This window comes from Salmo salar, chromosome ssa18, assembly GCF_905237065.1.
Source record: "Salmo salar chromosome ssa18, Ssal_v3.1, whole genome shotgun sequence".
Lineage (NCBI taxonomy): Eukaryota > Metazoa > Chordata > Actinopteri > Salmoniformes > Salmonidae > Salmo > Salmo salar.
This window is the reverse complement of record NC_059459.1, coordinates 44,822,349-44,837,735: the sequence shown is the minus strand read 5'-3', so window position 1 is coordinate 44,837,735 and position 15,387 is coordinate 44,822,349. Positions and strand designations below refer to the sequence as shown.

The 15,387-nt window shown below is 41.8% G+C and overlaps 1 protein-coding gene across 1 annotated transcript in view; it reads right to left on the bottom strand.

The window, feature by feature from the left end:
• LOC106593230 (alpha-actinin-2) overlaps nt 1-15,387 on the bottom strand; it is a 49,926-nt gene that overhangs the window by 20,131 nt on the left and 14,408 nt on the right. The window contains exons 5-12 of the mRNA XM_045701184.1: nt 14,963-15,050; nt 12,469-12,547; nt 8,395-8,476; nt 6,332-6,417; nt 5,846-5,938; nt 3,949-4,179; nt 2,957-3,104; nt 2,228-2,378 (exon numbers count right to left, since the gene is read on the bottom strand). Coding sequence (XP_045557140.1) covers nt 2,228-2,378; nt 2,957-3,104; nt 3,949-4,179; nt 5,846-5,938; nt 6,332-6,417; nt 8,395-8,476; nt 12,469-12,547; nt 14,963-15,050 — 958 coding nt within the window. The remainder of the gene's footprint in view (nt 1-2,227; nt 2,379-2,956; nt 3,105-3,948; nt 4,180-5,845; nt 5,939-6,331; nt 6,418-8,394; nt 8,477-12,468; nt 12,548-14,962; nt 15,051-15,387) is intronic.

The following is a 15,387-nucleotide window of genomic DNA, read 5'->3' as shown; positions in this document are numbered from 1 at the left end:
TAGGATAGTCTGTCAAGGGCTTGTCCAGACTGTCTTTACCCACTAGATGGAGTCTATACAGCATCTACCAGTAGGATAGTCTGTCAAGGGCTTGTCCAGACTGTCTTTACCCACTAGATGGAGTCCATACAGCATCTACCAGCAGGATAGTCTGTCAGTGGCCTTGTCCAGACTCTCTTTACCCACTGGAGTCCATACAGCATCTACCAGTAGGATAGTCTGTCAAGGGCTTGTCCAGACTGTCTTTAGCTACTAGATGGAGTCCATACAGCATCTGCCAGTAGGTTACGTTCTGTCAGTGGCCTTGTCCAGGCTGTCTTTACCCACTAGATGGAGTCCATACAGCATCTACCAGTAGGTTACGGTCTGTCAGTGGCCTTGTCCAGACTGTCTTTACCCACTAGAGTCCATACAGCATCTACCAGTAGGTTACGGTCTGTCAGTGGCCTTGTCCAGACTGTCTTTACCCACTAGAGTCCATACAGCATCTACCAGCAGGTTACGGTCTGTCAGAGGCCTTGTCCAGACTGTCTTTACTGACTGGAGTCCATACAGCATCTGTCAGTAGGTTACGGTCAGTCAGTGGCCTTGCCCAGACTGTCTTTAGCCACTAGATGGAGTCCATACAGCATCTGTCAGTAGGTTACGGTCTGTCAGTGGCCTTGTCCAGACTGTCTTTACCCACTAGATGGAGTCCATACAGCATCTACCAGTAGGACAGTCTGTCAAGGGCTTGTCCAGACTGTCTTTACCCACTGGAGTCCATACAGCATCTACCAAATCAAATTTCAAATCAAATCAAATTTATTTTTATATAGCCCTTCGTACATCAGCTGATATTCTCAAAGTGCTGTACAGAAACCCAGCCTAAAACCCCAAACAGCAAGCAAAGCATGTGAAAGAAGCACGGTGGCTAGGAAAAACTCCCTAGGAAAAACTCCCTAGAAAGGCCAAAAACCTAGGAGGAAACCTAGAGAGGAACCAGGCTATGAGGGGTGGCCAGTAGGATAGTCTGTCAAGGCCTTGTCCAGACTGTCTTTAGCCACTAGATGGAGTCCATACAGCATCTACCAGTAGGATAGTCTGTCAAGGGCTTGTCCAGACTGTCTTTAGCCACTAGATGGAGTCCATACAGCACAACAGAAGTCCAGACAAGGTAACCAGAGAATCAGCCTCTTCCTGACTACCTGCTCAGAACTGACAACCACAACAGCAGTAGAACCAACATCAATCTACATAACATTAGAACCTACAGAACCTACATCAATCTACATAACATTAGAACCTACATCAATCTACATAACATTAGAACCTACTTCAATCTACATAACATTATAACCTACAGTACCTACTTCAATCTACATAACATTAGAACCTACATCAATCTACATAACAGTAGAACCAACATCAATCTACATAACATTAGAACCTACAGAACCTATATCAATCTACATAACATTAGAACCTACATCAATCTACATAACATTAGAACCTACATCAATCTACATAACATTAGAATCTACATCAATCTACATAACATTAGAACCTACATCAATCTACATAACATTAGTACCTACATCAATCTACATAACATTAGAACCTACAGTACCTACTTCAATCTACATAACATTAGAACCTACATCAATCTACACAACATTAGAACCTACTTCAATCTACATAACATTAGAACGTACATCAATCTACATAACATTAGAACCTACAGTACCTACTTCAATCTACATAACATTAGAACCTACAGTACCTACTTCAATCTACATAACATTAGAACCTACATCAATCTACACAACATTAGAACCTACTTCAATCTACATAACATTAGAACCTACATCAATCTACATAACATTAGAACCTACAGTACCTACTTCAATCTACATAACATTAGAACCTACATCAATCTACACAACATTAGAACCTACATCAATCTACATAACATTAGAACCTACATCAATCTACATAACATTAGAACCAACAGAACCAACATCAATCTACATAACATTAGAACCTACATCAATCTACATAACATTAGTACCTACATCAATCTACATAACATTAGAACCAACAGAACCAACATCAATCTACATAACATTAGAACCTACATCAATCTACATAACATTAGAACCTACATCAATCTACACAACATTAGCCTGTGAGCGGTCAGGTCGCTCTCAACCCGCCCCCCCCCCCCCCGCCCTCCCTCCCTCCTTACTTTAATTCCTGTGCGATGGCAGCGATCTGTTCCACTCTGTCCTGGTGAGCGGCCAGGTCGCTCTCAAAGGCCTCGTGTTTCCTGAGCAGAGCTCTCACCTCCGTCAGAGAGCAAGACTCGTAGTCCTTCTGAGACAGCACACTGTCCTTACCTAGACACACACGCACACACACACACGCACACGCACACACACACACACACACACACACACACACACACACACACACACACACACACACACACCATCATCAAAATCAATGATCACTATTAGGAATTGATCCATTCTATATTGATAGATAATCGATGTGCATTTCTATAGACAGATCAGATCAGTTTATTTTATTGTTCTTATTCAGGAAATTGTCTCCCATCTTGAGCACAGGACATCTCAGGTTGGTACTGCTGGTATGGTATATTGTACTAACTGAATAGAGAAGTGGTTCCCAAAACTCTTCTCCTTGACCCCCTTCCAATATAAAACACCAGTATCCTAGACCTAAGGCAGGGCTTTTCAAACCCGGGGGACCCCCACCCAACAGTTCCATGTATTTTAACTATTCCACAGCTAGCTCACCTGATTCAACTGGTCACCTAATCATCAAGCCCTTTCACTAGGTCAATCAGGTGAGATAGTTCAGGGATACAACTAAAATAGTGAAAGGTATTGTGGGGGGGGGGTTCCCGAGGAGAGGTTAGAGAATCCCTGGAACAGACAGAGAACAGCCTCACCTACAGACCAGTCCTGGTGGGTAGTAGACTTCATCTGGAACTTCTCAGCCAGGTGGTTGAGACGCTCCAACCTCCTGATCTCACTCAGCAGCCACTCTTCATAGCCCTTCTCTGCCTGCTCCAGGCCCGCCCACGCACTGGTGATGTCCTACGGACACACACACACACACAGACAGACAGACAGACAGACAGACAGACAGACAGACAGACAGACAGACAGACAGACAGACAGACAGACAGACAGACAGACAGACAGACAGACAGACAGGATACAATAAGTCCCTCCTCCCAACCCTTCTCTGCCTGCTCCAGGCCTGTTCATGGTGGTGTCCTGGGAAACACAGAGGTTGGATGATACAGTACGTGGCTTTACCTCACCAGGGAACTCTCTCTCTTATTGGGGTGAAGATTACAGACATTGTGAAAACTGTAGGGTAAAATTAGTCTCAGAATACCATCCTTCCAAAGGGTTATTGATCACTCAGCTAATAACCAAGGCTAGGGTCAGTTATATATACTACATGAATATGAGCTATACGAAATCACTAAGATCCCTGAAAGCTGAATTATGACCAGGGTATGTTTTGCTTGGTCCTTCCTCTAGGTCTCCTCTCCTCAGCAAGACCATCCGTCCCTCAGAGGGCACGAAGATCTCTCTCTCTCTGTGTGTGTGTGTGTGTGTGTGTGTGTGTGTTTGTCTGACTGACACCATGTGTCCCTCAGAAGGCAGGAAGTTCTGTGTGTGTGCGTGTGCGTGTGCGCGTGTGTGTGTGTGTGAACTCACTGAGACCATCCGTCCCTCAAAGGGCAGGAAGGTCTCTCTCTCTGTGCGCGTGCGTGTGTGTGTGTGTGTGTGTGTGTGTGTGTGTGTGTGTGTGTGTGTGTGTGTGTGTGTGTGTGTGTGTGTGTGTGTGTGTGTGTGTGTGTGTGTGTGTGTGTGTGTGTGTGTGTGTGCGTGTGTGTGTGCGTGTGTGTGTGTGTGTGTAACTCACTGAGACCATCCGTCCCTCGGAGGGCATGAAGGCGGGCCGGTTGGAGATCCTCAGCTTGGTCTGCAGGGTGTTGAAGCTGATCTCCAGCTGGCACTTCTCCTGCACCTTGGGGGGTTTGTGTTGTCGACGGTAGTCTCTGAAGTCCTCCAGTTTACCGCGCATAGCAGCCATGGTCGTCTCCGGTGACTTGTTCTCTAGCCAGGGGGTCATACGACGGATCCACTCCAACAGCTGTAGGAACACAGGGGTTATACTGTAACAGTATGGAGGGTAACAGAATGGAGGGTAACAGTATGGAGGGTAACAGTATGGAGGGTAACAGTATGGAGGGTAACAGAATGTAGGGTAATAGTATAGATAATAACAGTATGGAGGGTAACAGTATGGAGGGTAATAGTATAGATAATAACAGCATGGAGGGTAACAGTATGGAGGGTAACAGAATGTAGGGTAACAGAATGGATGGTAACAGTACGGAGGGTAACAGTATAGATGATAACAGCATGGAGGGTAACAGAATGGAGGGTAACATTATGGAGGGTAACAGAATGGAGGGTAACAGTATGGAGGGTAACAGTATGGATGATAACAGTATAGATGATAACAGTATGGAGGGTAACAGTATGGAGGGTAACAGTATAGATAATAACAGCATGGAGGGTAACAGTATGGAGGGTAACAGAATGGAGGGTAACAGTATGGAGGGTAACAGAATGGAGGGTAACAGTATGGAGGGTAACAGTATGGATGATAACAGTATGGAGGGTAACAGTATGGAGGGTAACAGTATAGATAATAACAGCATGGAGGGTAACAGTATGGAGGGTAACAGAATGGAGGGTAACAGTATGGAGGGTAACAGTATGGAGGGTAACAGTATGGAGGGTAATATCATGGAGGGTAACAGTAGGGAGGGTAACAGGGGTTCTATGTTCAGTAGACGTCAGAGGTAACTTTGTTACAGTAGTCAATATTCAAAGATTTGGATGGTTCATGTATAGATCCAGATCGTTTGATATTGATCAGTCATATGATTGATACTGATCACTTCTATGATTGATATTGATAAGTCATGTGATTGATATTGAACGGTTAAATAATTGATATCAATCAGTCATATGATTGATATTGATAAGTCATGTGATTGATATTGATATTGATAAGTCATGTGATTGATATTGATAAGTCATGTGATTGATATTGATAAGTCATGTGATTGATATTGAACGGTTAAATAATTGATATCAATCAGTCACATGATTGATATTGATAAGTCATGTGATTGATATTGATAAGTCATGTGATTGATATTGAACGGTTAAATAATTGATACCAATCAGTCATGTGATTGATATTGATAAGTCATGTGATTGATATTGATAAGTCATGTGACTGATATTGATAAGTCATGTGATTGATATTGAACGGTTAAATAATTGATATTAATCAGTCATATGATTGATATTGATAAGTCATGTGATTGATATTGATAAGTAATGTGATTGATATTGATAAGTCATGATTGATATTGATAAGTCATGTGATTGATATTGAACGGTTAAATAATTGATATCAATCAGTCATGTGATTGATATTTATAAGTCATGTGACTGATATTGATAAGTCATGTGATTGATATTGATAAGTCATGTGATTGATATTTATAAGTCATGTGACTGATATTGATAAGTCATGTGATTGATATTGAACAGTTTTATAATTGATATTAATCAGTCATGTGATTGATATTGATAAGTCATGTGATTGATATTGATAAGTCATGATTGAGTGACAGGAAGTAGCAAAAGGAAACAGTCACATTGTGTTTTTTCAGCTATTTTCCCTCCTCAAACAGTGTGTCCCTGTGTGTGTGTGTGTGTGTGTGTGTGGTGATTACCTGACTGGCCAGTTTCTCATATTCCTGCATGAGGTTCTCATTCTCCTGGTTGACCCCCAGAACCTTACAGATACGGTTAGCTGCTGTCTCTGCCTGTAGAGACACACAGCAACAGGTCACGTTACTGTCCGATCAGTTGGCTAATTATATGGAAACAGTCTGGACAGTGTTTAATGCTAATGTAATCTAGCATCCTAAAACAATATGACGACAGCTAAGATTTTTTTTTTAAATCCTAGTTTTATTGGTTATATTGTTTGGATAAAATATTTTAATGTTTCAGACATGAACGAAAAAGGATTCATGTTAAAATATTCAATAGTAATTCATTAATGTAAGAACCTAGTTACAGTGGGGTGGTAGTATTTGGTAATGTGATAATTCAAGCATGGCAAACAGGGAACTTCAATAATAATCACTCTGCAGTCGAACACCACACACACACACACACACACACACACACATACACTCAAACGGTCTCTCTACCTGCTCTGCTCCAGCAAACGCATGGTAGAAGCAGGACACATAGGTCATGATAGCTCTCTCATCGGGCTTGGGGGTGTTGATGATGTCTGGAGGGGGGAGTGGGGAGGGGAGGGAGGGGGAGTGGGGAGGGGGAGTGGGGAGGGGAGTGGGAGTGGGGAGGAGGGGGAGTGGGGAGTGGGGGAGGAGGGGGAGTGGGGAGTGGGGAGGGGAGGGGGAGTGGGGAGGGGGAGGGGGAGGGGGGAGGGGGAGGGGGGAGGGGGGGAGAGGAGGGGAGAGGGGAGGTAGATGAGGGAGAAAAGAACAGAAAAGAGAGCTCTGAGATGGGTATCGCATTGAAGTTTATAGGTCAACAGTATCAAATGAAACAGGACTGGTCAGGTTCAGTGGGTAAAACAAGGGAGAGCCTTGTGCGTGAAGGGAGAGAGAGAGAGCGGAAGCAGTGATTATATAAACCATCCAGAGAGAAAGAAAGAGAGAGAAGGGAGGGCGAGAGAGAGAGAGAGAGAGAGATGGGAGGGCGAGAGAGTGGAAGCAGTGATATATTGGGCTCCCAAGGGGTGCAGCGGTCTAAGGCACTGCATCTCAGTGCTAGAGGTGTCACTACAGACCTTGGTGCGATTCCAGGCTGTATCACAAGCTTCGTTTGGGTTAGGGTTTGGCCCGGGGTAGGCCGTCATTGTAAATAAGAATTTGTTCTGAACTGACTTGCCTAGTTAAATAAAGGTTAAATAAAATGTTCAATATATAAGCCATCCAGAGAGAGGAGGATGAGAGAGTGGAAGCAGTGATTTGAGAGAGAGAGAGAGAGAGAGACAGAGAGTAAACTAACGGACAACAAAAGGCTGATGGGACACAAGCAAAGTATGAGGGTACAGGCTGAAGGCAGGGGATTGAAAAGAGGTGCTGTAGATTCTCCAAAAGAGGTACTGTAGATTCTCCAAAAGAGTCAAATTTTTTATTTATTTTTTAAAGAAGAAAAAAAGCTGGAGAAAATTGAGAAAAATACCAGTAAATAATTTTGTCACCTTCAGAGCCAAAGCAAAGATATGATAGAAACAGGACATACAGGCCTGTCATCAGGTCTAGAGGTGTTACATAGACGACATGACCAAATGTATGTGGACACCTGCTCGTCCAACATCTCATTCCAAAATCCTGGGCATTAATATGGAGTTGGTCCCCCCTTTACTGCTATAACAGCCTCTACTCTTCTGGGAAGGCTTTCCACTAGATGTTGGAATATTGCTATGGGGACTTGCTTCCATTCAGCCACGAGAGCATTAGTGAGGTCGACTACTGATGATGGCCGATTAGGTCTGGATCACAGTCGGCGTTCCAATTCATCCCAAAGGTGTTCGACAAAGTTGGAAGCACAGAATTGTCTAGAATGTCATTGTATGCTGTAGCGTTAACATTTCCCTTCAATGGAACTAAAGGGCCCGAACCATGAACAACAGCCCCAGACCATTATTCCTCCTCCAACAAACTTTACAGTTGGCACTATGAATTCTCCTGAAATCCGCCAAACCCAGATTAGTCCGTCAGCACATTAGACTGCACATTCCTCACTCGCTAGATTATTAAAGGGCTAGATGGGCTATTATTAAAGGGGAATTACACAAGAAAATCTAAATTTGATCGTTTTCTTCTAGACCTCAATTTTTTTTATTCAGATGTGATTTAAGCATTACCATGGACTCAGAACATCCGATTTCGTTGTTTCTCTACGAATCGTTGTAATTTTGTGAGTGAAAAACAAAAAGAATCTAAAACCAGGAAAAACTTACCCAGGAAAACACAATTTGGGAAAATATAAAACATAATTTTGTTGGGAAAAAAATCACAGATTTTACAGGGTCTCCCTTAGAGATGTTTATGAACCATTATTTTACCAGGTATATTGACAGAAAACACAGCTCACTACTTTCTCTTGTTCACTAATGACTTGGGGAAGAGTTTCCTGGTGGGAAAAAATTTAGTAGCTTGCGAAATGTTTCATTTTTTTTTTTTAAGTAGCTCTCATACTAGAAAAGGTTGGAGATCCCTGATCTAAAAATATTTACCTTCAGCGTCCAACATCTTGGGGATGTCCAGGTGTTTCTCTGCCACTTCAAAGGCCAGGTTCAGATTACCCAGAGGGTCATCCTGTATAGAAGAGATAGTAGAAGACGTCATAACTAGACATGTAAACACACCGTATAACTAACATATTAATCCATACTGTATTAAACTCACCATCAATCATAATATTACCATGCAACACAATATAGGCTAGTAAATGTAACAGTTTCAACATTCAAAATGGCAACTCCAGGGGACATAAAATAAATTAGTAGGCCTTCGGCCTTGGTCCTAGACGCTGTTCCTTAAAGTACCAGGTGGTACCAACCAGGTATTCTAATATCCCCAGATGGTATCAACCAGGTGTTCTAATATCCCAGATGGTATCAACCAGGTGTTCTAATATCCCCAGATGGTATCAACCAGGTGTTCTAATATCCCAGATGGTATCAACCAGGTGTTCTATCCCCAGGTGGTATCAACCAGGTGTTCTTAATATCCCCAGATGGTATCAACCAGGTGTTCTAATATCCCCAGATGGTATCAACCAGGTGTTCTTAATATCCCCAGATGGTACCAACCAGGTGTTCTAATATCCCAGATGGTATCAACCAGGTGTTCTAATATCCCCAGATGGTACCAACCAGGTGTTCTAATATCCCAGATGGTATCAACCAGGTGTTCTAATATCCCAGATGGTATCAACCAGGTGTTCTAATATCCCCGATGGTATCAACCAGGTGTTCTAATATCCCAGATGGTATCAACCAGGTGTTCTAATATCCCAGATGGTATCAACCAGGTGCTCTAATATCCCAGATGGTACCAACCAGGTGTTCCAATATCCCCAGATGGTATCAACCAGGTGTTCTAATATCCCCAGATGGTATCAACCAGGTGTTCTTAATATCCCCAGGTGGTATCAACCAGGTGTTCTAATATCCCCAGATGGTATCAACCAGGTGTTCTTAATATCCCCAGATGGTACCAACCAGGTTTTCTAATATCCCCAGATGGTATCAACCAGGTGTTCTTAATATCCCAGATGGTATCAACCAGGTGTTCTAATATCCCCAGATGGTATCAACCAGGTGTTCTTAATATCCCCAGATGGTATCAACCAGGTGTTCTAATATCCCAGATGGTATCAACCAGGTGTTCTTAATATCCCCAGATGGTATTAACCAGGTGTTCTAATGTCACAGATGGTATCAACCAGGTGTTCTAATATCCCCAGATGGTATCAACCAGGTGTTCCTTGTGGATTACCAACAGCTACAGATGTACTATCTTAGTTTGATCATTCTGTTGTCGCAAAGAATTTCCCGGCGCAGCAGGAAATGCAAACTTGTAATGTATTCAAGGTTTAACAAAGCTTCTAAAGTTTGTAATTTCCACGTTAAAATGACTTGATTTGCCCAACGAAAAAATGTTTCAACCCCTACAAATATATCCATTAATTATAATCCACATAATAATTCCCATTTCCTGTTGCTTTTTCTCCTGGCTCGGTTTCTACATTCGTTATATCTTGGTTTCTACAGTCATTATATCTCGGTTTCTACGTTCATTATAGCTCGGTTTCTACAGTCATTATATCTCGGTTTATATAGTTGTTATATCTCGGTTTCTACAGTCGTTATATCTCGGTTTCTACGTTCGTTATCTCTCGGTTTCTACGTTCGTTATATCTTGGTTTCTACAGTCATTATATCTCGGTTTATATAGTTGTTATATCTCGGTTTCTACGTTCGTTATCTCTCGGTTTCTACGTTCGTTATATCTTGGTTTCTACAGTCATTATATCTCGGTTTCTACAGTCGTTATATCTCGGTTTCTACAGTCATTATATCTCGGTTTCTACGTTCGTTATATCTCGGTTTCTACAGTCGTTATATCTCGGTTTCTACAGTCGTTATATCTCGGTTTCTACAGTCGTTATATCTCGGTGTCTACATTCGTTATAGCTCAGGTTTCTACAGTCATTATAGCTCGGTTTCTACGTTCGTTATAGCTCGGTTTCTACAGTCGTTATAGCTCGGTTTCTACAGTCATTATAGCTCAGTTTCTATGTTCGTTATATCTCGGTTTCTACAGTCGTTATATCTCGGTTTCTACAGTCATTATAGCTCGGTTTCTATAGTTGTTATATCTCGGTTTCTACAGTCGTTATATATCAGTTTCTACAGTCATTATATCTCGGTTTATATAGTCGTTGTATCTCGGTTTCTACAGTCGTTATATCTCAGTTTCTACAGTCATTATATCTCGGTTCATATAGTCGTTATATCTCGGTTTATATTGTCATTATATCTCGGTTTATATAGTCGTTATATCTCGGTTTCTACAGTCGTTATATCTCGGTTTCTACGTTCGTTATATCTCGGTTTCTACAGTCATTATATCTCGGTTTATATTGTCATTATATCTCGGTTTATATAGTCGTTATATCTCGGTTTCTACAGTCGTTATATCTCGGTTTCTACGTTCGTTATATCTCGGTTTCTACAGTCATTATATCTCGGTTTCTACAGTCGTTATATCTCGGTTTCTACAGTCGTTATATCTCGGTTTCTACAGTCGTTATATCTCGGTTTCTACAGTCGTTATATCTCGGTTTCTACAGTCGTTATATCTCGGTTTCTACAGTCGTTATATCTCGATTTCTACAGTCATTATATCTCGGTTTCTACAGTCGTTATATCTCGGTTTCTACAGTCGTTATATCTCGGGTTCTACAGTCATTATATCTCGGTTTCTACAGTCGTTATATCTCGGTTTCTACAGTTGTTATATTTCGGTTTCTACAGTCGTTATATCTCGGTTTCTACAGTCGTTATAGCTCGGTTTCTACAGTCGTTATATCTCGGTTTATATAGTCGTTATATCTCGGTTTCTACAGTCGTTATATCTCGGTTTCTACATTCATTATATCTCGGTTTCTATAGTCGTTATATCTCGGTTTATCGAGTCGTTATATCTCGGTTTATATAGTCGTTATATCTCGGTTTCTACAGTCGTTATATCTTGGTTTATATAGTCGTTATATCTCGGTTTCTACAGTCATTATATCTCGGTTTATATAGTCGTTATATCTCGGTTTATATAGTCATTATATCTCGGTTTATATAGTCGTTATATCTCGGTTTCTACAGTCATTATATCTCGGTTTATATAGTCGTTATATCTCGGTTTCTACAGTCATTATATCTCGGTTTATATAGTCGCTATAGCTCGGTTTCTACAGTCGTTATATCTCGGTTTCTACAGTCATTATATCTCGGTTTCTACAGTCATTATATCTCGGTTTCTACAGTCATTATATCTCGGTTTATATAGTCGCTATAGCTCGGTTTCTACAGTCGTTATAGCTTTAGTATGTTTTAGTATGGGCTAACCATGTTCTGCTCAGCAGTGTCAAGGCTAACCCTGCTCTGGTATGGGCCACCCTGCTCTGGTATGGGCCAACCCTGCTCTGTTATGGGCCAACCCTGCTCTGGTATGGGCTAACCCTGCTCTGGTATGGGCTAACCCTGCTCTGGTATGGGCTAAGCCTGTTCTGGTATGGGCTAACCCTGCTCTGGTATGGGCTAACCCTGCTCTGGTATGGGCTAACCCTGCTCTGGTATGGGCTAACCCTGTTCTGGTATGGGCTAACCCTGTTCTGGTATGGACTAACCCTGCTCTGGTATGGACTAACCCTGCTCTGGTATGGGCTAACCCTGTTCTGCTCGCCAGTGTCAAGGCTTACCCTGCTCTGGTATGGGCTAACCCTGGGCTAACCCTGTTGGTATGGACTAACCCTGAGTGAATTCCTATGTAGTAAACAGGGCTCTTGACCAGTGAATCTCTATGTAGTAAACAGGGCAGTTGGGTTAGTGTGGTGGTTGGCGGCTACATCTCCCAACATGCACTTCAGCCCAGGTCTTGGACCAGACTAGCCTGAGTGCCAGTCCATTTGTGCCATCATACCATGACAATGAGCGACAAGGAGTTGGCCTGATGGCACAAACAGACTGGCACTGAGCCAGTCCTAGACCAGCATGCGTCGGACTCATGCCACAGCAGACAGAGACCTTGTTGAGCTTGGCATAGTCGATGAGGTCAGGACGGTGTCTGTGTATCAGGGCACACAGCGCAAGGCCGTCCTTCCAGCTTCACAGCCAACCAGGGGGAGAGAATCATATCGTCACAGCGGGCCGCCACATCAACAGCCAATTAAAATGCCTTTATCTAACAGTCTTCTAAGGTTAAGGGTCAATTAAATTTGACTTCCTACTAAAGCTTTGTGTTCATTGGTTCTCAGACTGATAGGTGCAGGTGTGGTGATACTGATGATTTGTTTACATGGCAGGTTAGGATAATTAACATAGCAGGTTAGGATAATTAACATAACAGGTTAGGAAAATTAACATAGCAGGTTAGGATAATTAACATAGCAGGTTAGGATAATTAACATAGCACGTTAGGATAATTAACATAGCAGGTTAGGATAATTAACATAGCAGGTTAGGATAATTAACATGGCAGATTAGGATAATTAACATAACAGGTTAGGAAAATTAACATAGCAGGTTAGGATAATTAACATAGCAGGTTAGGATAATTAACATAGCACGTTAGGATAATTAACATAGCAGGTTAAGATAATTAACATAGCAGGTTAGGATAATTAACATAGCAGGTTAGGATAATTAACATAGCAGGATAGGATAATTAACATGGCATGTTAGGATAATTAACATAGCAGGTTAGGATAATTAACATAGCAGGTTAGGATAATTAACATAGCAGGTTAGGATAATTAACATAGCAGGTTAGGATAATTAACATGGCAGGTTAGGATAATTAACATAGCTGGTTAGGATAATTAACATAGCAGGTTAGGATAATTAACATGGCAGGTTAGGATAATTAACATGGCAGGTTAGGATAATTAACATAGCAGGTTAGGATAATTAACATAGCAGGATAGGATAATTAACATGGCAGGTTAGGATAATTAACATAACAGGTTAGGATAATTAACATAACATGTTAGGATAATTAACATGGCAGGTTAGGATAATTAACATAACAGGTTAGGATAATTAACATAGCAGGTTAGGATAATTAACATAGCAGGTTAGGATAATTAACATAGCAGGTTAGGATAATTAACATAGCAGGTTAGGATAATTAACATAGCAAGTTAGGTGAATTAACGTAGCAGGTTAGGAGAATGAGGTTAAGGTTAGGATAATTAACATAGCAGGTTAGGTGAATTAACATAGCAGGTTAGGAGAATGAGGTTAAGGTTAGGAAAAGGCTTAGCTGCAGTTGTCAACAACTGTTGTCCCCGGCGCGACCACTAGTTGGAGCTGTAGGTCTACTCCATCTAGCCACAACCAGTAGAAAGGTAAACAAACCATCTCTGTCGACAAATCATCAGTAAAGAGTACAAGCCTTTCTATTAGACTGCTCTCTCTGCTGCAGAACTCAGTCAAATGGATGGTTGTGCTTCTCCAGACTGACATCAATGCACTTTGATCGGTCCGGGAAGAGGCTTCTACCCAGCAGTTAAAGGCCCAATGCAGCCGTTTTTATATCAATGTCAACTCATTTCTGGGTAACAATTAAGAACCTTACTGTAATAGTTTTCCATTGAAATTGACAAAAATAGTTTTTTTTGTTGTTGCAAAAAAAAGTTTTGGAACTTTCTTTGTTATTGGTCTATTAACCAATTTACAGCCTGGTGATGTCACCAGGCAAGCCGAAACTCCCGCCCATGGAAACCTGCTGATTAGAAGGTTCTGTGTAGATTGTACTTTCAACCAATCAGCTATCAGGAAATAATACTGATCAAATGTTTTCACACTTTTACAGTGCTAGTTTCATCAGCTGTTGTACATTTTGATACAAAACACAGGGGGGGGGGGAAACAACATTTTGACTGCACTGGGCCTTTAAAAGCTTTAATCACAACCAATGAATGGCAAAGCAGAGTGGTCTTTTTAAAGCCCTGATCTTAAATGGGGAAACGTAAGCATTTATTGGACTGGCTGGACTGCTGATAAACACTGAATTAACATGCAGATCTCCTCTTTCCCTCTCTCTCTCTCTCTCTCGCTCTCTCTCTCTCTCTCTTTCTCTCTCCTCCTCTTCCCCTCTCTCTCTCTCGCGCCTCCTCTTCCCCTCTCTCTCTCTCTCCTCTTTTCCTCTCTCTCTTGCTCTCACCTGCTCTTTCCCTCTCTCTCTCGCTCTCTCTCTCCTCCTCTTTCCCTCTCTCTCTATCTCCTCCTATTTCCCTCTCTCTCTCTCTCTCTCTCTCTCTCTCTCTCTCTCTCTCTCTCTCTCCTCTTTCCCTCTCTCTCTCTCTCTCTCTCTCTCTTTGCAGGCAGAGAAGGGGAATGTAAATGTTTGAAGGATGAAAAAAAACACATCACTGACAAAACGTTGATTCCTTTACTTTACATTCAGAAATGTATTTTTAAAACCCCTTTTTATAAAACATTAAAAACACCCAGACAAATAGACGACCATTTAAAAGGCTGTGATGGGACTTGATTCTCACTCAGTAAATGGACTCACTTGACATGGAAGTTCTGGACATTGACATTCCTGTAGGGGGCAGTCTTTCTCTGGCACCATAGAAGAAGACCCTCCTTAGCAGAGGTTTCTACAGGAGAAAACATGGGGATGTTTATTGTGACAACCGTACAGTCCTGGCTCTATCAAACACTCCGAAGGTCCATGTTATGGGCTGTATGCTGCTATTCTACGACAGCCACATTCATTATGGGACGGTTTCCCAGACACATACTAGTCCTGTACTAAGAAGCACTTTTAATGGAGAATCTCACATTGATGTTTTTTGGTCCAAGACTAGTCTGAAATCTGGGTGCAGGAAACTGGCCTGATGTGTTCTGTCTAATTAATGAAACTGGCCTGATGTGATCTAATATCTAATTAATGGAACTGGCCTGATGTGATCTAATATCTAATTAATGAAACTG